Here is a 22,142-nt window from a genome sequence, read left to right as displayed (position 1 = left end):
GTGTTTGTACTTGCCTTCAAAGCTAAAGTGCGCCTCCAAGTTGGTTTGAAATTGTTACAGCTCTGAAGCTCACAAGCAATGTTATTCAATTAAAAAATGTTGGCTTGATATTTCAACTCTGTATGGCAAGAGTGAATGTCTGACTGAAAGCGTTTGAGGCTGCTTTGAGCCACAGCTCGTTGAAGCTACGTTACATTTAATCACATCATTTAGTGTCCACCACTAGGTTGGCAAGACAACAAAACAACAGGAAAGATGCTGGTTCAATGTGAGGTTTAGTGATGTTAGGATTTTGAAAGTCGTTTAGTGTACATCCGGCTTTAAGAGAAATGGACTGAAAACCATACTGGCTTTAAGAGAAATGTACTGAAAACCATATTGGCTTAAAGAGAAATGGACTGAAAACCATATTGGCTTTAAGAGAAATGACTGAAAACCATGTTGGCTTTAAGAGAATGGACTGAAAACCATATTGGCTTTAAGAGAATGGACTGAAAACCATATTGGCTTTAAGAGAAATGTACTGAAAACCATATTGAATGAAAACTCCACGAGAAAATCTGTTGGCCAGCAAGTGGGAGGGTTTTCATTGGTTGAATTACATGCGCAAGGGAAACACGCCTGCAAAGCCCGTTACGCACCTGCATAAGGTAAGTCTGAATACCGACTACCGAGAGGTGCGTAGGAAAGGTGTCATTTCCTAAGTCGGAATCGGGCCCATAGCGAATAGCGACTCATTTACCAGTCAACACGCTAGGTTTTACACAGGTTGAGAAACTTCTGTTGAAGGCCTGGTGATGGAGGACATGGGGTAACTAGATACCTGTTGTTGTTGTTTCCAGTCCATGGAGCAGAGGATCTGTCACCTGTGGGATCACCCCATCAGTTCAGCCTGTATCTCCAGAGACTATGTCAGAGGCCTGCTGGAGAAACACGCCAAAACCAAAGTAACACTGTCTTATTCAGCTTCGACTAATCAACTGTACAATCACCAATTCAATATCACCAAGAGCAGGAAGTAAATACTGCTGGACCTGATTAGTTAGATGGTTTGTCTGTTGTTCCAGGGTTCTATGTTCATGGAGAGAGACGAGCCTGGCTTCAGGTCTGAGTTCCTGCCTCTCACCTTCCTGACCAAAATTCTGTTGGATGTGGAAGACCGAGGTATTTATTCAGAGAATGTTTCTTTTGTCTCCACAAGTGAAACTAGCTTATTAAACAGCCAAGACAAACTGTGTGTTCTGTGTGTGTTCTGTGTGTGTTCTGTGTGTTCTGTGTGTTCTGTGTGTGTTCTGTGTGTGTACTGTGTGTGTACTGTGTGTGTGTACTGTGTGTGTGTACTGTGTGTGTGTACTGTGTGTGTGTACTGTGTGTGTACTGTGTGTGTACTGTGTGTGTACTGTGTGTGTACTGTGTGTGTGTACTGTGTGTGTGTACTGTGTGTGTGTGTGTACTGTGTGTGTACTGTGTGTGTACTGTGTGTGTACTGTGTGTGTACTGTGTGTGTACTGTGTGTGTACTGTGTGTGTTCTGTGTGTGGGTGTCTGATGGTGTGTCTATTCTGTGCTGCAGCTCTGAACCCTTTTGAGGAGCAGGAGAATGTGGATGCCAGGTTTGTGGAGGAGACGGCTCTGAAACAGACTCTGATCCTGCTGGGCTTCCAGGACAAGTGATGGAGGGAGAGACCGAGGTGAAGGGAGGTGAAGAAAGAGGGGGAGCAGGTCAAGGCTCCAAGTTTTCACTCAACACTCCATATTCCACTAGTACTCAGTGAGCGGGGACTGTGTCAGAGTTCGGGGACTGTGTCAGAGTTCGGGGACTGTGTCAGAGTTCGGGGACTGTGTCAGAGTTCGGGGACTGTGTCAGAGTTCGGGGACTGTTTGAAATGACACTTTAAATGTTGATCAGTCAATATTCCGATACATGAGAATCTACGAAAATACATCAGATTCTGTCGAACAATGGGTCTGGTGACAATTGTCATCGGTTAAGCATTCATTTGACAGATTTATAGTTCTGCCCTCTCTGCCTGTTGCTCAACCCTCCCACTCAGACCAGATGGATGAGGCTCTTACAGTAAGAAGGGAAGTTCTCTGGAAGGTGTCTGAATTTCCACAACATGTGTCCTGTACGATGCCGGTATATTTCCATTTCAGAGGAACTGAAGCATGGTTAGATTTCAGGAATAACACCGTTGTGTGGAATCCAGGAAATGTGTTGATCAGGTACAACAATAAACAGGAAATGTGTTGATCAGGTACAACAATAAACAGGAAAAGGGATTTTTGTTGTCATGTTTACACGTGTAAAAGCCATATTGTATCAATGAAACACGAAATAAAATATTTGTTGTATGTTTCTAACAACTGTCTTCGTTCAATAAGACCACTCATGATAGCCGTGGCAGCGTCACATTGACACGATTCTCTATGACTCATACAGTGACATTAAGGGACAGTTCAATAAGACCGCTCATGATAGCCGTGGCAGCGTCACATTGACACGATTCTCTATGACTCATACAGTGACATTAAGGGACAGTTCAATAAGACCGCTCATGATAGCCGTGGCAGCGTCACATTGACACGATTCTCTATGACTCATACAGTGACATTAAGGGACAGTTCAACAAGACCGCTCATGATAGCCGTGGCAGCGTCACATTGACACGATTCTCTGACTCATACAGTGACATTAAGGGACAGTTCAATGAGACCGCTCATGATAGCCGTGGCAGCGTCACATTGACACGATTCTCTGACTCATACAGTGACATTAAGGGACAGATAAGTCAACCATAAATAGGTGCATTATCCCATCATCACATGCTAATGTTAGCCACTCTGCTGCAGTGTGGCTTGTTATGGTTGAGACAGTCAGAGACACACCCTGTTAGCTGAGGGAACAGACTGAGACCTGGCTAACTCCACAGATACAGTCGCTCAGGAAATTAACAGGCTTTCTACAGAATATCTGATGTCACTGGTTTGGGTGCTTCCACAAGTCAGAACACCAGGCACACTTCTCCCAAAGCCAAAATGTAATTCTCAGAATCGCAGAACTCTCTCACACACACACACACACACACACACACACACACACACACACACACACACACACACACACACACACACACACACACACACACACACACACACACACACACACAAGCAAACTAATGCAACCAATGTAACTCATTACCACACACTCCACTTTCTCTTCCTCCTTTACCATAAATGTAAAGAATCATCAGTGAAATCCCTCTGAAAGATTCTCTGTGAGGTCGAGGTTACTGGAGGAGGGTAAATAGAAACAGCTACAGTGTTGCCAGTAAGACCTCGTGCCTCTGACTTCAGCAGAAATCCAACCCAGATGCATGGCACGCTCCCTGCTCTGCTTCTCAGGAAGGAAAAAGGATCAAGACAGCAGACGAGGTTCAAATATACCTGCTGTTTAATGAGCTTGTGTTGAGAATCTAAAGGCCCTATGATGATTGGCTGCTACACTCCTAGATTATAAATATTCTCCTGTCACTGGTAACCCGAGTATCTCATATGGAGTGCTATTAGTGCCAACAGAAATTTAACTGAATTAAATGTTGATTAAATGTATGTTGTCACTTTATAGTCCCAGATACATCTAGGTGGGTTAGACGTAGTACTAGAGGGTTTGGTCCAGGTCTACAGTATATCTCAATGGGTTTGGTCCAGGTCTACAGTATATCTCAATGGGTTTGGTCCAGGTCTACAGTATATCTCAATGGGTTTGGTCCAGGTCTATATCTCAATGGGTTTGGTCCAGGTCTACAGTATATCTCAATGGGTTTGGTCCAGGTCTACAGTATATCTCAATGGGTTTGGTCCAGGTCTACAGTATATCTCAATGGGTTTGGTCCAGGTCTACAGTATATCTCAATGGGTTTGGTCCAGGTCTACAGTATATATCAATGGGTTTGGTCCAGGTCTACAGTATATATCAATGGGTTTGGTCCAGGTCTACAGTATATCTCAATGGGTTTGGTCCAGGTCTATATCTCAATGGGTTTGGTCCAGGTCTATATCTCAATGGGTTTGGTCCAGGTTTACAGTATATCTCAATGGGTTTGGTCCAGGTCTATAGTATATATCAATGGGTTTGGTCCAGGTCTATAGTATATATCAATGGGTTTGGTCCAGGTCTACAGTATATCTCAATGGGTTTGGTCCAGGTCTATAGTATATATCAATGGGTTTGGTCCAGGTCTATATCTCAATGGGTTTGGTCCAGGTCTACAGTATATATCAATGGGTTTGGTCCAGGTCTACAGTATATAGCAATGGGTTTGGTCCAGGTCTACAGTATATCTCAATGGGTTTGGTCCAGGTCTATAGTATATATCAATGGGTTTGGTCCAGGTCTACAGTATATCTCAATGGGTTTGGTCCAGGTCTACAGTATATCTCAATGGGTTTGGTCCAGGTCTATAGTATATATCAATGGGTTTGGTCCAGGTCTATATCTCAATGGTTTTGGTCCAGGTCTATAGTATATATCAATGGTTTTGGTCCAGGTCTACAGTATATCTCAATGGGTTTGGTCCAGGTCTACAGTATATATCAATGGGTTTGGTCCAGGTCTACAGTATATCTCAATGGGTTTGGTCCAGGTCTACAGTATATATCAATGGGTTTGGTCCAGGTCTACAGTATATATCAATGGGTTTGGTCCAGGTCTATATCTCAATGGGTTTGGTCCAGGTCTACAGTATATCTCAATGGGTTTGGTCCAGGTCTATATCTCAATGGGTTTTGGTTCAGGCTTGCGAATGTGTCTGATGTTGGTGCCGGGCTCGGAGGGTTTGAAGGGGGCCAGGGCTCCGTAGGGCTTGGGCAGGGGCAGGGTGTCCCCCAGGGGGATGTAGGCGTTGGGTCGGGCCTCGGCCGTGGTGTACACCCCACTAGGGAGCTGGGACCTCTCCTCCTCCTCCACCAGCTGTAACAGAGGAGAGAATCCAGGTCCTCAACATAGTATACCATATACTGGTATTTAACTCATGGTATACTGTACATCTAAAAGAGTATCTAGAAATGTACTGAAGAGAACAGGGTTCAATGTACTGAACATTGCAGATAGAAATACCATGAATAGAGCTGACAAGATTCCTCATTCGCTACATGTCAGAGAGGCACGTCTATTTCTACATAACTTTTCTATCTGATTGCCAGACAGTCAAAGTGTTAAATGCAGTGTTAACTTATCAGTGTAGAAGTACAACAGTTCAGCATCAAGTTCAACATTTATGAATTCCTCCATGAATTATCCCTAATTCAAAGTCCTGTGGTAGAGGGTCATGGAGGGTGACTGACCCTGTCTTTCTCCTGCTGGTCGGCCTGCCTGCGCTGCTCATCCCTGAGGATGTGTTGCCACTCCTGCTCCAGGTCTTCAGAGGGGGGCAGACCCTGGTCCAGGCGTCGGTGGCAGGTGTCCAGGAACAGCTCCCTCTCCTTCAGCTCCTGACAGGGGTGGGATCAACACAACATGGAATGTCAGGAAGAGGAACATTATTAGGAGGATATTTGTGCTTGGGTAGATCGATGTAGGGAAAGAGGATGATTTGACCTTAGCCTGATCCCAGTTGGTGACAGGGATCTACAGTATAATCCTTAGACTTGACCTTAGCCTGATCCCAGTTGGCTACAGGGATCTACAGTATAATCCTTAGACTTGACCTTAGCCTGGTCCCAGTGGGTTACAGGGATCTACAGTATAATCCTTAGACTTGACCCTAGCCCAGTTGGTTACAGGGATCTACAGTATAATCCTTAGACTTGACCCTAGCCTGGTCCCAGTTGGTTACAGGGATCTACAGTATAATCCTTAGACTTGACCTTAGCCTGATCCCAGTTGGCTACAGGGATCTACAATATAATCCTTAGACTTGACCCTAGCCCAGTTGGTTACAGGGATCTACAGTATAATCCTTAGACTTGACCCTAGCCTGGTCCCAGTTGGTTACAGGGATCTACAGTATAATCCTTAGACTTGACCTTAGCCTGGTCCCAGTTGGTTACAGGGATCTACAGTATAATCCTTAGACTTGACCCTAGCCTGGTCCCAGTTGGTTACAGGGATCTACAGTATAATCCTTAGACTTGACCTTAGCCTGATCCCAGTTGGCTACAGGGATCTACAGTATAATCCTTAGACTTGACCTTAGCCTTGTCCCAGTTGGCTACAGGGATCTACAATATAATCCTTAGATTTGACCTTAGCCTGATCCCAGTTGGTTACAGGGATCTACAGTATAATCCTTAGACTTGACCTTAGCCTGGTCCCAGTTGGTTACAGGGATCTACAGTATAATCCTTAGATTTGACCTTAGCCTGATCCCAGTTGGTTACAGGGATCTACAGTATAATCCTTAGACTTGACCTTAGCCTAGTCCCAGTTGGTTACAGGGATCTACAGTATGGGTCCACCAGACTAGGAAATGCTGGTCAATCTAAAATAGTCTCCTATTTACCTGCTGCAGGGTCATGGCGCTGGCTTGGCGCATCGACAACTCAGACACCACAGCCATCATCCTCCTGGTTGACTCCTTGATACGGCCCTGCAGCTCATTCACCTGAGAGACAGGAGAGAGGGGGTTGGTTAACGCACAGATCTGGAGGATGTTAGATATGAGTTTATCTGGAGGATGTTAGATATGAGTTTATCTGGAGGATATTAGTTTGATCTAGAGGATGTTAGATATTAGTTTATCTGGAGGATGTTAGATATTAGTTTATCTGGAGGATGTTAGATATTAGTTTATCTGGAGGATGTTAGATATTAGTTTGATCTGGAGGATGTTAGATATTAGTTTATCTGGAGGATGTTAGATATCAGTTTGATCTAGAGGATGTTAGATATTAGTTTATCTAGAGGATGTCAGATATCAGTTTATCTGGAGGATGTTAGATATTAGTTTATCTGGAGGATGTTAGATATTAGTTTATCTGGAGGATGTTAGATATTAGTTTGATCTGGAGGATGTTAGATACTAGTTTATCTGGAGGATGTTAGTTTATCTGGAGGATGTTAGATATTAGTTTATCTGGAGGATGTTAGATACTAGTTTATCTGGAGGATGTTAGATACTAGTTTATCTGGAGGATGTTAGTTTATCTGGAGGATGTTAGATATTAGTTTATCTGGAGGATGTTAGATATTAGTTTATCTGGAGGATGTTAGATATCAGTTTGATCTGGAGGATGTTAGTTTATCTGGAGGATGTTAGATATCAGTTTATCTGGAGGATGTTAGATATCAGTTTATCTAGAGGATGTTAGATATTATTTTGATCTGGAGGATGTTAGATATTAGTTTATCTGGAGGATGTTAGTTTATCTGGAGGATGTTAGTTTATCTGGAGGATGTTAGATATCAGTTTATCTAGAGGATGTTAGATATCAGTTTATCTGGAGGATGTTAGATATCAGTTTATCTGGAGGATGTTAGATATTATTTTGATCTGGAGGATGTTAGATATTAGTTTATCTGGAGGATGTTAGATATTAGTTTATCTGGAGGATGTTAGATATTAGTTTAACATCCTCTAGATAAACTAATATCTAACATCCTCTAGATAAACTAACATCCTCCAGATCAACTAATATCTAACATCCTCCAGATCAAAATAATATCTAACATCCTCCAGATCAAACTGATATCTAACATCCTCCAGATAAACTGATATCTAACATCCTCTAGATAAACTAATATCTGACATCCTCCAGATAAACTAGTATCTAACATCCTCCAGATAAACTAGTATCTAACATCCTCCAGATAAACTAGTATCTAACATCCTCCAGATAAACTAATATCTAACATCCTCCAGATAAACTAGTATCTAACATCCTCCAGATAAACTAGTATCTAACATCCTCCAGATAAACTAATATCTAACATCCTCCAGATAAACTAATATCTAACATCCTCCAGATAAACTAATATCTAACATCCTCCAGATAAACTGATATCTAACATCCTCCAGATAAACTAGTATCTAACATCCTCCAGATAAACTAGTATCTAACATCCTCCAGATAAAATATCTAACATCCTCCAGATAAACTAGTATCTAACATCCTCCAGATAAACTAGTATCTAACATCCTCCAGATAAACTAGTATCTAACATCCTCCAGATAAACTAATATCTAACATCCTCCAGATAAACTAACATCCTCCAGATAAACTAGTATCTAACATCCTCCAGATAAACAGCCAATGAGCCATGTAACATGGCTGTGTGTGTGTTAGGGAGCGTGTGTCTTTGTGAGGCTGTGTGTGTGTGTGTAACATGGCTCATTGACTCATTGAGATAACTAACAGTCTTGGCCTGGTGGGCAGGTGATACTTCATCCAGGAGACACTGGGCTGGGCCCTGCAGGGAGCCGGGGTGAGAGGGCAGTCAGTCTGCTAGGCTGCACCAGGCACATGGGGCCACCACGCTCCAAGATCCTCTACCCCGACTGTGAGTGTGTGAATGGATGAGCTTGGCAGTAGATGCCTTCTTGGCTGCTTCCTGTGTGTGTGTGTGTGTGTGTGTGTGTGTGTGTGTGTGTACCTTCTTGGCTAGCTGCAGTGTGTCCTGCTTGCCGTTCTCGGCCTTAGCTCTGATTCGCTGAGAGATCCGGGTCACCTGCTCAAACACCAAGTCCTTCTCCAGGAGCAGCTCTTCCCGCTCCGCCAAGCCAACCTCCAGCTGAACACACACACACACACACACACACACACACACACACACACACACACACACACACACACACACACACACACACACACACACACACACACACACACACACACACACACACACACACACACACACACACACACACACACACACACACACACACACACACTAACATGAGACAGCTTCAACCTCAATCAATTATAACGACAGGATATGATTAATTGGTGGTAATCTTGATTGATGACTTCACCTTCCCTCAAGAAAAGTGGCAAAGTTTGTGTTCCTAGTCTCCTTCAGATACACTGATCGTTTAGACTCAGACCTTCCCACTGTTCTGAAATCTGCCTGCAGGACTGTAAAGCAGCTTCAGTACTGTAGGCTTTACCTGTTCTATCTTCTGGATGAGTTCAACAGGAGATGGGTCGTTCCCCTCCAGCTCTCTGGCCCTGTTCTCCTGTCCTGGATCCTCCAAGGCCTTCTCTAGCTCCAACATACGCTCCTTACACTCTGACAGCTACAGGACAGGACAGGAGAGGGAAGAGAGGAGACAGAAGAGAGGAGAAGAGAGGAGAGGAGAAGAGAGGAGAAGAGAGGAGAAGAGAGGAGACAGAAGAGAGGAGAAGAGAAGAGAGGAGAGAGAGAAGAGAGGAGAAGAGAAGAGAGGAGAAGAGAGGAGACAGAAGAGAGGAGAAGAGAAGAGAAGAGAGGAGAAGAATAGAGAAGAGAGGAGAAGAGAAGAGAAGAGAGGAGAGGAGAAGAGAAGAGAGGAGAAGAATAGAGGAGAAGAGAAGAAATTGAGAGGAGAAAGGAGAGGAGAAAAGAAGGGAGAAGTCGACTTTTATTATCCATGAGGATATTCAGAGACCATTGGAGGCTGCTGAGGGGAGGACGGCTCATAATAATGATTGGAACGGAGCGAATGGAATGTTATCAAACACTTGGAAACCATGTGTCTGATGTATTTGATACCATTCCACTGATTCCGGTCCAGCCATTACCACGAGCCTGTCCTCCCCAATTAAGGTGCCACCAACCTCCTGTGTCAGAGACCAACTCAACCTCACAATCATCTGAATTGTGTTGGGATGATGTGTTAGACAACACCATGATAGAAGTCATTATGGTTTGTTTCAGCATGACGAGCAGCTTAACAGATACACTAGGCTTCCTTTCCTGGTAACCATTACATCAATTAGCATTCATAGGGTTTGTTTATGCATGATTTGCAAGTTATTATGAGTTGCAGGTTAATAACATGTAGGTTTCCTATCCTGGTAACCATTATATAATTTCTCATTATTCACAGAATTACTGTAACTCAGCTGTTGACCCCAGAATGGAGATTTGGGATGTGCACATCTTTCACACAGCCATGGTTTCTACACGTGCACGGAGCTCCACGTCACGCCACGGTATGAATGAACCCGTCGGGAGACACATCACCACCCTCTCCTTCTGCGTGTGTGATGCACATTCTCTTCCAGCTGAAGCTGCCTAATGAAGCAGAGCTGATCGGGAGGAGAAGAGGTCAACAGACAGGAAGAGAAAAGAAGCTCCGTTACGTCTTCTGCCTTTAATGAAGGAGGGATGATCCTAGCAGGTCTGTGACAGGACGAGCGTAGCTGCATTAGTCCTGTTTAACACCATACATCTCATATGATCACAGAGTCCAGTGGAAGTAAGCACGCTCAGAGACAGTCTCACACTTTCTCTGTCTCCGGTGTCTTCGTGTCATGTGATGTAATGTGGACGTGTTCTGAGGAACATCCTCCATGGACTCTTAACAACGGAATGAGACTTTCAAATGCCTCTGCTGTTCATAATCAAACTCTGATGGACTAAAAGACGACTGTACTGTAGACTGAGACCACCCTTGGAGAGAGGCCGAGAGGAAAGAGAGAGACAGAGAAAAAGAGGGAGAGAGCGTGCGAGAGAGAGAGAGAGAACAAGAGAATGTGAGAGTGAGAGATTGGATCTGAGACCTTCATTACATTAGAGGCTGATGATTTACTATGTGATTTAATCACTCTGCACACCACCCTCACATCACTCACATCAGTCAGAGAGAGAAACAGAGCTGCATGCTGAGGCCCATACTGGAGGACGTCACTGTCTCACTGCCTGACTGGCTGGTTAACTGTCTCACTGCCTGACTGGCTGGTTAACTGTCTCACTGCCTGACTGGCTGGTTAACTGTCTCACTGCCTGACTGGCTGGTTGGTTAACTGTCTCACTGCCTGACTGACTGGTTGGTTAACTGTCTCACTGCCTGACTGGCTGGTTAACTGTCTCACTGCCTGACTGGCTGGTTAACTGTCTCACTGCCTGACTGGCTGGTTAACTGTCTCACTGCCTGACTGGCTGGTTAACTGTCTCACTGCCTGACTGGCTGGTTAACTGTCTCACTGCCTGGCTGGCTGGTTGGTTAACTGTCTCACTGCCTGACTGACTGGTTAACTGTCTCACTGCCTGACTGGCTGGTTAACTGTCTCACTGCCTGACTGGCTGGTTAACTGTCTCACTGCCTGACTGGCTGGTTGGTTAACTGTCTCACTGCCTGACTGGCTGTCTGGTTGGTTAACTGTCTCACTGCCTGACTGGCTGGTTGGTTAACTGTTTCACTGCCTGACTGACTGGTTGGTTAACTGTCTCACTGCCTGACTGGCTGGTTGGTTAACTGTCTCACTGCCTGACTGGCTGGTTGGTTAACTGTCTCACTGCCTGACTGACTGTCTGGTTGGTTAACTGTCTCACTGCCTGACAGACTGTCTGGATGGTTAACTGTCTCACTGACTGACTGTCTGGTTGGTTAACTGTCTCACTGCCTGACTGACTGTCTGGTTGGTTAACTGTCTCACTGCCTGACTGACTCTGTACTGTTAAACCCCCACTCCTTCAGAGCACTGATAAACCAGGGTAGGTCTGTACTGTAAAACCCCAACTCCCTCAAAGCACTGATAAACCAGGGTAGGTCTGTACTGTAAAACCCCCACGCCCTCAGAGCACTGATAAACCAGGGCATCTCTGTACTGTAAAACCCCCACGCCCTTAGAGCACTGATAAACCAGGGCATTTCTGTACTGTAAAACCCCCACACCCTCAGAGCACTGATAAACCAGGGCATCTCTGTACTGTAAAACCCCCACGCCCTCAGAGCACTGATAAACCAGGGCATCTCTGTACTGTAAAACCCCCACGCCCTCAGAGCACTGATAAACCAGGGCATCTCTGTACTGTAAAACCCCCAGGCCCTCAGAGCACTGTTAAACCAGGGCATCTCTGTACTGTAAAACCCCCACGCCCTCAGAGCATTGACAAACCAGGGCATCTCTGTACTGTAAAACCCCCACGCCCTCAGAGCACTGATAAACTAGGGCATCTCTGTACTGTAAAACCCCCACGCCCTCAGAGCACTGATAAACCAGGGCATCTCTGTACTGTAAAACCCCCACACCCTCAGAGCACTGATAAACCAGGGCATCTCTGTACTGTAAAACCCCCACGCCCTCAGAGCACTGATAAATCAGGGCATTTCTGTACTGTAAAACCCCCACGCCCTCAGAGCACTGATAAACCAGGGCATTTCTGTACTGTAAAACCCCCACGCCCTCAGAGCACTGATAAACCAGGGCATCTCTGTACTGTAAAAAAGTTGAATTGTTTATTTGGAAGCGATTAAATATTGCTTCTGGCTTGGGTCAAGGAAAGCTATCCAGAGTGTATATTGAATTTCACACACAAACTTTAATATTTTATACTGTGTGATCTTAAGTGCATTCTAACAACAGACACATTCCCCTCTGAAGTGTAAACAGCCTGAGAATAAGATACATCTGTTTCACAGTAACACGTTGTTTAATGTGATCACATCATGGTGGATCGGGAACGCTGTTTACTTCCTCTCTGCCAACACCACAATCCCCCTGACTGGCTAAATCACACAGTCTCCCCCTGACTGTCTAAATCACACAGTCTCCCCCTGACTGGCTAAATCACACAGTCTCCCCTGACTGGCTAAATCACACAGTCTCCCCTGACTGTCTAAATCACACAGTCTCCCCTGACTGTCTAAATCACACAGTCTCCCCTGACTGGCTAAATCACACAGTCTCCCCTGACTGGCTAAATCACACAGTCTCCCCTGACTGGCTAAATCACACAGTCTCCCCTGACTGGCTAAATCACACAGTCTCCCCTGACTGTCTAAATCACACAGTCTCCCCTGACTGTCTAAATCACACAGTCTCCCCTGACTGGCTAAATCACACAGTCTCCCCTGACTGGCTAAATCACACAGTCTCCCCCTGACTGGCTAAATCACACAGTCTCCCCGACTGGCTAAATCACACAGTCTCCCTGACTGTCTAAATCACACAGTCTCCCCTGACTGTCTAAATCACACAGTCTCCCCTGACTGTCTAAATCACACAGTCTCCCCTGACTGTCTAAATCACACAGTCTCCCCCTGACTGTCTAAATCACACAGTCTCCCCTGACTGTCTAAATCACACAGTCTCCCCTGACTGTCTAAATCACACAGTCTCCCCTGACTGTCTAAATCACACAGTCTCCCCTGACTGTCTAAATCACACAGTCTCCCCTGACTGTCTAAATCACACAGTCTCCCCTGACTGTCTAAATCACACAGTCTCCCCTGACTGTCTAAATCACACAGTCTCCCCTGACCTAAATCACACAGTCCTCCCTGACTGTCTAAATCACACAATCCCCCTGACTGTCTAAATCACACAGTCTCCCCCTGACTGTCTAAATCACACAGTCTCCTATGACTGTCTAAATCACACAGTCTCCCCCTGACTGTCTAAATCACACAGTCTCCCCTGACTGTCTAAATCACACAGTCTCCTATGACTGTCTAAATCACACAGTCTCCCCTGACTGAGTCTCCCCTGACTAAATCACACAGTCTCCCCTGACTGTCTAAATCACACAGTCTCCCCTGACTGTCTAAATCACACAGTCTCCCCTGACTGTCTAAATCACACAGTCTCCTATGACTGTCTAAATCACACAGTCTCCCCCTGACTGTCTAAATCACACAGTCTCCCCCTGACTGTCTAAATCACACAGTCTCCCCCTGACTGTCTAAATCACACAGTCTCCCCCTGACTGTCTAAATCACACAGTCTCCCCCTGACTGTCTAAATCACACAGTCTCCCCCTGACTGTCTAAACCACATATCCAACAGCACAGCTGAGGAACAGAGGGGTGGATGGATAGATGGATGAATGGCTTGACTGATTTTTGGATGGAAGGCAACAAAATAGGACAAAACTATGGTAGAATTTCCCACTGTCAGAAAGCAGCTGAGCGGGGATTGGAGAGTTGAGGAGTCTGCCCCAATTCCACCCATCCTCTCCAGTGGGCACTGAGAGCCCTGTGAGACTTGGTCCCAATTCCACCCATACTCTCCAGTGGGCACTGAGAGCCCTGTGAGACTTGGTCCCAATTCCACCCATCCTCTCCAGTGGGCACTGAGAGCCCTGTGAGACTTGGTCCCAATTCCACCCATCCTCTCCAGTGGGCACTGAGAGCCCTGTGAGACTTGGTCCCGATTCCACTCATCCTCTCCAGTGGGCACTGAGAGCCCTGTGAGACTTGGTCCCGATTCCACCCATCCTCTCCAGTGGGCACTGAGAGCCCTGTGAGACTTGGTCCCGATTCCACCCATCCTCTCCAGTGGGCACTGAGAGCCCTGTGAGACTTGGTCCCGATTCCACCCATCCTCTCCAGTGGGCACTGAGAGCCCTGTGAGACTTGGTCCCGATTCCACCCATCCTCTCCAGTGGGCACTGAGAGCCCTGTGAGACTTGGTCCCGATTCCACCCATCCTCTCCAGTGGGCACTGAGAGCCCTGTGAGACTTGGCCCAATTCCACCCATACTCTCCAGTGGGCACTGAGAGCCCTGTGAGACTTGGCGCCATAAGAAGCCATTGTCCCTTAGTTATTGGGGCCAGGTTCCAGAATCCAGACAGAGACATTGGGGCCATCAGGGGACATCCACTGCCTGTTGGTCATTATGGATGGATTCCAGTAAAGAGCAGTGGGCCAATGCCACCCCAACCCAGGCCTCAACCATCAGCTTCGGCCCCAATGCCACCCCAACCCAGGCCTCAACCCTCAGCTCCGGCCCCGGCTCCAATGCCACCCCAACCCAGGCCTCAACCCTCAGCCCCGGCCCCGGCTCCAATGCTGGCCTGTCTGGCTTGTAGACAGAGAGTGGAATGTCTCTATAAAAGTGCCAGGTTATGAAATGACAAAGGTCACCTATTCAGCCGAGGAACAACCGAGGCACGGAATCCTAGAACAGTTCTGAATTCATTCATTCTTAGTAAAAAACTAACTACAGTAACTAGGAGCAATGGGTGAGGTCAGGAAATGAAAGCTCAAATAGCACCTGTCTGATGAGGCAACAGAGGCTGTCTCTCTCAGACTTAGCCTTTGTGATAGTGTTTGGGTTATATGAACAGTTACATTGGCACTGTAGCTAATGAGCCTCCTCTTTAACCCAGTGGTATTCAAAGTCAGGGTTGCAACCCCGAGTGGGGTCATAGAGGAACTGCAGTGGGGTCTCCCCCCCAAAAAATATATATACAGATTATTGTTATACGTTTTTGAATTTTTTATTTATTTATTGAGTAAAAGTATTTATTGCTTTCTTTTCACTTTGATAAGAAAATGCAATGAATTTAAGGTTATTTGTTGATATAAAAATCTAAATGTACAGATTTTAGGGTTTAAGATTTGGCCTTGGACGGAGTCACGAGAAATTCTGGCTGAAAATGGGATCCCGCTGAATGTTTTTAACAGCATTGCTCTAACCCTTTGAGCACTGAACATCAGAGGAGGATGGTGAAGGGAGGATGGCTCATAATAATGCCTGGAATGGAAGAATGAAATGGTATTACACACAAGGAAACCATGGAAACCATGTGTTTAATCCGTTCAGCCAATCCTCTGATTTCGAGTGCCACCAGCCACCACTGCTGAGCTATTGAATCCATTAAAGATATGCTCCGGAACTTTGGTGACTAGTAAATATTTTTTAAACCTCCCACTTTGGGCCGGATGTGTCAATATGTAGTTCATACATGCACAATCTATGAGCAGATTACTCTCTTAATTAGCCACGAAAGCGACTGTTTTCTGGAAGCTGCGCTGTGCCATTTTCCCTACACCCCCCCCCCCCCCATGTGGGCCAGACCCTTAGCAAATCGAGTTTCAGCCAATGAGCTAAAGTCCTGCGCCATTTGAGTGACTCACACACAACACAGCGAGAGAGAGCGAGAGAGAGAGCAATGACGTGATGCACATATCTGCACATATGTGACGTAGTACACCGTTTTTGGGGACCACTTTTGACTCATGGGTGCTACTTTCAGAACTGCTGGATAAAAAGTATACAAAAGTACCGGAGCATCTCTTTAAGTGTTTTTTCTCCAGGGTGTCCTTGTCAGGTCCCTACTGGCAGATGGTGTCATGGAGAAGCTATCCGAGGAGGCATATAGTCAGATACCCATTAGGCTACAGTACTCTCCAGTCAGATACCCATTAGCTACAGTACTCTCCAGTCAGATACCCATTAGTACAGTACTCTCCAGTCAGATACCCATTAGTACAGTACTCTCCAGTCAGATACCCATTAGTACAGTACTCTCCAGTCAGATACCCATTAGTACAGTACTCTCCAGTCAGATACCCATTAGTACAGTACTCTCCAGTCAGATACCCATTAGTACAGTACTCTCCAGTCAGATACCCATTAGTACAGTACTCTCCAGTCAGATACCCATTAGTACAGTACTCTCCAGTCAGATACCCATTAGTACAGTACTCTCCAGTCAGATACCCATTAGTACAGTACTCTCCAGTCAGATACCCATTAGTACAGTACTCTCCAGTCAGATACCCATTAGTACAGTACTCTCCAGTCAGATACCCATTAGGCTACAGTACTCTCCAGTCAGATACCCATTAGTACAGTACTCTCCAGTCAGATACCCATTAGTACAGTACTCTCCAGTCAGATACCCATTAGTACAGTACTCTCCAGTCAGATACCCATTAGTACAGTACTCTCCAGTCAGATACCCATTAGTACAGTACTCTCCAGTCAGATACCCATTAGTACAGTACTCTCCAGTCAGATACCCATTAGTACAGTACTCTCCAGTCAGATACCCATTAGTACAGTACTCTCCAGTCAGATACCCATTAGTACAGTACTCTCCAGTCAGATACCCATTAGTACAGTACTCTCCAGTCAGATACCCATTAGTACAGTACTCTCCAGTCAGATACCCATTAGTCAGATACCCTACAGTACTCTCCAGTCAGATACCCATTAGCTACAGTACTCTCCAGTCAGATACCCATTAGTACAGTACTCTCCAGTCAGATACCCATTAGCTACAGTACTCTCCAGTCAGATACCCATTAGTACAGTACTCTCCAGTCAGATACCCATTAGTACAGTACTCTCCAGTCAGATACCCATTAGTACAGTACTCTCCAGTCAGATACCCATTAGTACAGTACTCTCCAGTCAGATACCCATTAGTACAGTACTCTCCAGTCAGATACCCATTAGTACAGTACTCTCCAGTCAGATACCCATTAGTACAGTACTCTCCAGTCAGATACCCATTAGTACAGTACTCTCCAGTCAGATACCCATTAGTACAGTACTCTCCAGTCAGATACCCATTAGTACAGTACTCTCCAGTCAGATACCCATTAGTACAGTACTCTCCAGTCAGATACCCATTAGTACAGTACTCTCCAGTCAGATACCCATTAGTACAGTACTCTCCAGTCAGATACCCATTAGTACAGTACTCTCCAGTCAGATACCCCAGTATTCCAGTCAGATACCCATTAGTACAGTACTCTCCAGTCAGATACCCATTAGTACAGTACTCTCCAGTCAGATACCCATTAGTACAGTACTCTCCAGTCAGATACCCATTAGTACAGTACTCTCCAGTCAGATACCCATTAGTACAGTACTCTCCAGTCAGATACCCATTACTCTCCAGTCAGATACCCATTAGTACAGTACTCTCCAGTCAGATACCCATTAGTACAGTACTCTCCAGTCAGATACCCATTAGTACAGTACTCTCCAGTCAGATACCCATTAGTACAGTACTCTCCAGTCAGATACCCATTAGTACAGTACTCTCCAGTCAGATACCCATTAGTACAGTACTCTCCAGTCAGATACCCATTAGTACAGTACTCTCCAGTCAGATACCCATTAGTACAGTACTCTCCAGTCAGATACCCATTAGTACAGTACTCTCCAGTCAGATACCCATTAGTACAGTACTCTCCAGTCAGATACCCATTAGTACATACCCATCAGATACCCAGTACTCTCCAGTCAGATACCCATTAGTACAGTACTCTCCAGTCAGATACCCATTAGTACAGTACTCTCCAGTCAGATACCCATTAGTACAGTACTCTCCAGTCAGATACCCATTAGTACAGTACTCTCCAGTCAGATACCCATTAGGCTACAGTACTCTCCAGTCAGATACCCATTAGGCTACAGTACTCTCCAGTCAGATACCCATTAGTACAGTACTCTCCAGTCAGATACCCATTAGTACAGTACTCTCCAGTCAGATACCCATTAGTACAGTACTCTCCAGTCAGATACCCATTAGGCTACAGTACTCTCCAGTCAGATACCCATTAGTACAGTACTCTCCAGTCAGATACCCATTAGTACAGTACTCTCCAGTCAGATACCCATTAGTACAGTACTCTCCAGTCAGATACCCATTAGTACAGTACTCTCCAGTCAGATACCCATTAGTACAGTACCAGTCAGATACCCATTAGTACAGTACTCTCCAGTCAGATACCCATTAGTACAGTACTCTCCAGTCAGATACCCATTAGTACAGTACTCTCCAGTCAGATACCCATTAGTACAGTACTCTCCAGTCAGATACCCATTAGTACAGTACTCTCCAGTCAGAGATGTTGGCGAGGGCAGCCATGTTGCCGTACAACAGTACGACAGATTTAGCAACCAGTTCTCAGAAGTTCCTATCCATTTCCTCCCGTCGGATGCTGTCATTCCTACCTGCCCTTTGACTGACAGTCCAGTGTTATCTGACGTCAGACAACAGGGTCGTATTCACAAGGCATTAAACGGAAGAAAACTGACTGAAACAGGGAGGGACTAGCTGAACTAACCAAAAGAAAAGGTTTGTTTTTTCTTTTTCTGTTGCAAAGCGTTTTGGAACGGTTTGCCTTAGTGAATATGACCCAGGCTTCTAATGTACCTGTATCTGCAGCATGGTGCTCTCTCCCTTCAGTCTCCTCTGGCAGGGAACCAGTTTCCTGCTGAGGGCTGTCTGTCTTCCTTCTTCCTTGGTGATCATCTGCAGGCAGCGCGTCTCCTCCTCCAGCGCCTGCATCTCTATGTTACCGTCTCTGATCAGGCCCTCCTGAACATTCACCTTCTCGTAGAAAATACACATCTCCTCCTCACGCTCCAGCAACTGTACCCCTCTGTCAGAGACAGAGAGAGAGAAACCACTGAGAGAGCTACCAAATTGTAAAGTAGGGATGAGGATAGGTCAAATACCATCAGTAGCCGCCCAATTGCCCACATTGTTCAGCATCGTTGCCTGTAGTTAGTCGTAAGCAATAGCTGCCTTACCCTATCTGATATGTAGAATCTTGGTTGGTGGTCATCTGGACAGTGCAAACTGATCAACAGAAAGCCAGACTCACCTGTCATAGCCGCTCTGCGTGGTCGTGTTTTGGCTCCTCCTCATCTGACAGACAGACAGACTCACCTGTCATTGAGGCTCTGCATGGTCGTGTTTTGGCTCCTCCTCATCTGACAGACAGACAGACTCACCTGTCATTGAGGCTCTGCGTGGTCGTGTTTTGGCACTTCCTCTTCGGAGAGACAGACAGACTCACCTGTCATTGAGGCTCTGCATGGTCGTGTTTTGGCACTTCCTCTTCGGAGAGACAGACAGACTCACCTGTCATTGAGGCTCTGCATGGTCGTGTTTTGGCACTTCCTCTTCGGAGAGACAGACAGACTCACCTGTCATTGAGGCTCTGCATGGTCGTGTTTTGGCACTTCCTCTTCGGAGAGACAGACAGACTCACCTGTCATTGAGGCTCTGCATGGTTGTGCTTTGGCTCTTCCTCTTCGGACAGAAATCCAGACTCACCTGTCATTGAGGCTCTGCATGGTCGTGTTTTGGCTCTTCCTCTTCGGACAGAAAGCCAGACTCACCTGTCATTGAGGCTCTGCATGGCCGCGTCATGGTTCTCCCTCTTCGGACAGACAGGCAGACAAACAGACAGACTACCAGACTCACCTGTCATTGCGACTCTGCACGGCGTTGTCGTGGCTCTTCCTCATCTGTAGCAGGTTCTTTTCATGGTAGTTGATCATGTGGGTCAGCCGGCCCAAGTTCAGCTTCTGCTCCTCCCTCTTCTGTCTCATCTCATGAAGCACCAGGGTCACCTTGGAGATGGGATCAGAACAGAGAAACATCATAACTCAGGTCACCTTGGAGATGGGATCAGAACAGAGAAACATCATAACCCAGGTCACCTTGGAGATGGGATCAGAACAGAGAAACATCATAACTCAGGTCACCTTGGAGATGGGATCAGAACAGAGAAACATCATAACTCAGGTCACCTTGGAGATGGGATCAGAACAGAGAAACATCATAACACTAACCCAGGTCACCTTGGAGATGGGATCAGAACAGAGAAACATCATAACCCAGGTCACCTTGGAGATGGGATCAGAACAGAGAAACATCATAACCCAGGTCACCTTGGAGATGGGATCAGAACAGAGAAACATCATAACCCAGGTCACCTTGGAGATGGGATCAGAACAGAGAAACATCATAACCCTAACCCAGGTCACCTTGGAGATGGGATCAGAACAGAGAAACATCATAACACTAACCCAGGTCACCTTGGAGATGGGATCAGAACAGAGAAACATCATAACACCAGGTCACCTTGGAGATGGGATCAGAACAGAGAAACATCATAACCCAGGTCACCTTGGAGATGGAATCAGAACAGAGAAACCTCATAACCCTAACCCAGGTCACCTTGAAGATGGAATCAGAACAGAGAAACATCATAACCCAGGTCACCTTGGAGATGGAATCAGAACAGAGAAACATCATAACCCAGGTCACCTTGGAGATGGAATCAGAACAGAGAAACATCATAACTCAGGTCACCTTGGAGATGGAATCAGAACAGAGAAACATCATAACACTAACCCAGGTTACCTTGGAGATGGGATCAGAACAGAGAAACATCATAACTCAGGTCACCTTGGAGATGGGATCAGAACAGAGAAACATCATAACTCAGGTCACCTTGGAGATGGAATCAGAACAGAGAAACATCATAACCCAGGTCACCTTGGAGATGGAATCAGAACAGAGAAACATCATAACTCAGGTCACCTTGGAGATGGAATCAGAACAGAGAAACATCATAACACTAACCCAGGTTACCTTGGAGATGGGATCAGAACAGAGAAACATCATAACTCAGGTCACCTTGGAGATGGGATCAGAACAGAGAAACATCATAACTCAGGTCACCTTGGAGATGGAATCAGAACAGAGAAACATCATAACTCAGGTCACCTTGGAGATGGGATCAGAACAGAGAAACATCATAACCCAGGTCACCTTGGAGATGGGATCAGAACAGAGAAACATCATAACCCAGGTCACCTTGGAGATGGGATCAGAACAGAGAAACATCATAACCCAGGTCACCTTGGAGATGGGATCAGAACAGAGAAACATCATAACCCAGGTCACCTTGGAGATGGGATCAGAACAGAGAAACATCATAACACTAACCCAGGTCACCTTGGAGATGGGATCAGAACAGAGAAACATCATAACCCAGGTCACCTTGGAGATGGGATCAGAACAGAGAAACATCATAACACTAACCAGGTCACCTTGGAGATGGGATCAGAACAGAGAAACATCATAACACTAACCCAGGTCACCTTGGAGATGGGATCAGAACAGAGAAACATCATAACACTAACCCAGGTCACCTTGGAGATGGGATCAGAACAGAGAAACATCATAACTCAGGTCACCTTGGAGATGGGATCAGAACAGAGAAACATCATAACTCAGGTCACCTTGGAGATGGGATCAGAACAGAGAAACATCATAACTCAGGTCACCTTGGAGATGGGATCAGAACAGAGAAACATCATAACACTAACCCAGGTCACCTTGGAGATGGGATCAGAACAGAGAAACATCATAACCCAGGTCACCTTGGAGATGGGATCAGAACAGAGAAACATCATAACCCAGGTCACCTTGGAGATGGGATCAGAACAGA

At 45.8% G+C, this 22,142-nt stretch overlaps 2 protein-coding genes across 6 annotated transcripts in view; one reads left to right on the top strand and one right to left on the bottom strand.

The window, feature by feature from the left end:
• The window catches only part of LOC124023033 (gamma-secretase activating protein), a 44,808-nt gene extending 43,885 nt beyond the window's left edge, over positions 1-923 (top strand). For both annotated transcript variants that reach the window (XM_046337609.1, XM_046337610.1), the window contains one exon: positions 843-923. The gene's annotated coding sequence lies outside the window, so the exon portion shown is untranslated. The remainder of the gene's footprint in view (positions 1-842) is intronic.
• A 3,598-nt stretch (positions 924-4,521) lies between these two features.
• The window catches only part of LOC124023036 (coiled-coil domain-containing protein 146-like), a 25,692-nt gene continuing 8,071 nt past the window's right edge, over positions 4,522-22,142 (bottom strand). For 3 of the 4 annotated variants that reach the window (XR_006836654.1, XR_006836655.1, XR_006836653.1), the window contains 8 exons: positions 20,105-20,253; positions 19,046-19,274; positions 9,107-9,235; positions 8,593-8,730; positions 6,503-6,604; positions 5,346-5,492; positions 4,718-4,971; positions 4,571-4,658 (listed from right to left, as the gene is read on the bottom strand). Coding sequence is in view for 1 of the 4 variants with exons in the window: in XM_046337613.1 (XP_046193569.1) it covers positions 4,771-4,971; positions 5,346-5,492; positions 6,503-6,604; positions 8,593-8,730; positions 9,107-9,235; positions 19,046-19,274; positions 20,105-20,253 (1,095 nt within the window). In the remaining 3 variants the exon portion in view is untranslated. Of the gene's footprint in view, positions 4,972-5,345; positions 5,493-6,502; positions 6,605-8,592; positions 8,731-9,106; positions 9,236-19,045; positions 19,275-20,104; positions 20,254-22,142 lie in introns of all 4 variants that reach the window. The other variant, XM_046337613.1, reaches the window with a different exon arrangement.

Source organism: Oncorhynchus gorbuscha, unplaced genomic scaffold (genome assembly GCF_021184085.1).
Source record: "Oncorhynchus gorbuscha isolate QuinsamMale2020 ecotype Even-year unplaced genomic scaffold, OgorEven_v1.0 Un_scaffold_1484, whole genome shotgun sequence".
NCBI lineage: Eukaryota > Metazoa > Chordata > Actinopteri > Salmoniformes > Salmonidae > Oncorhynchus > Oncorhynchus gorbuscha.
This window is presented reverse-complemented; position numbering and strand designations above follow the sequence as displayed.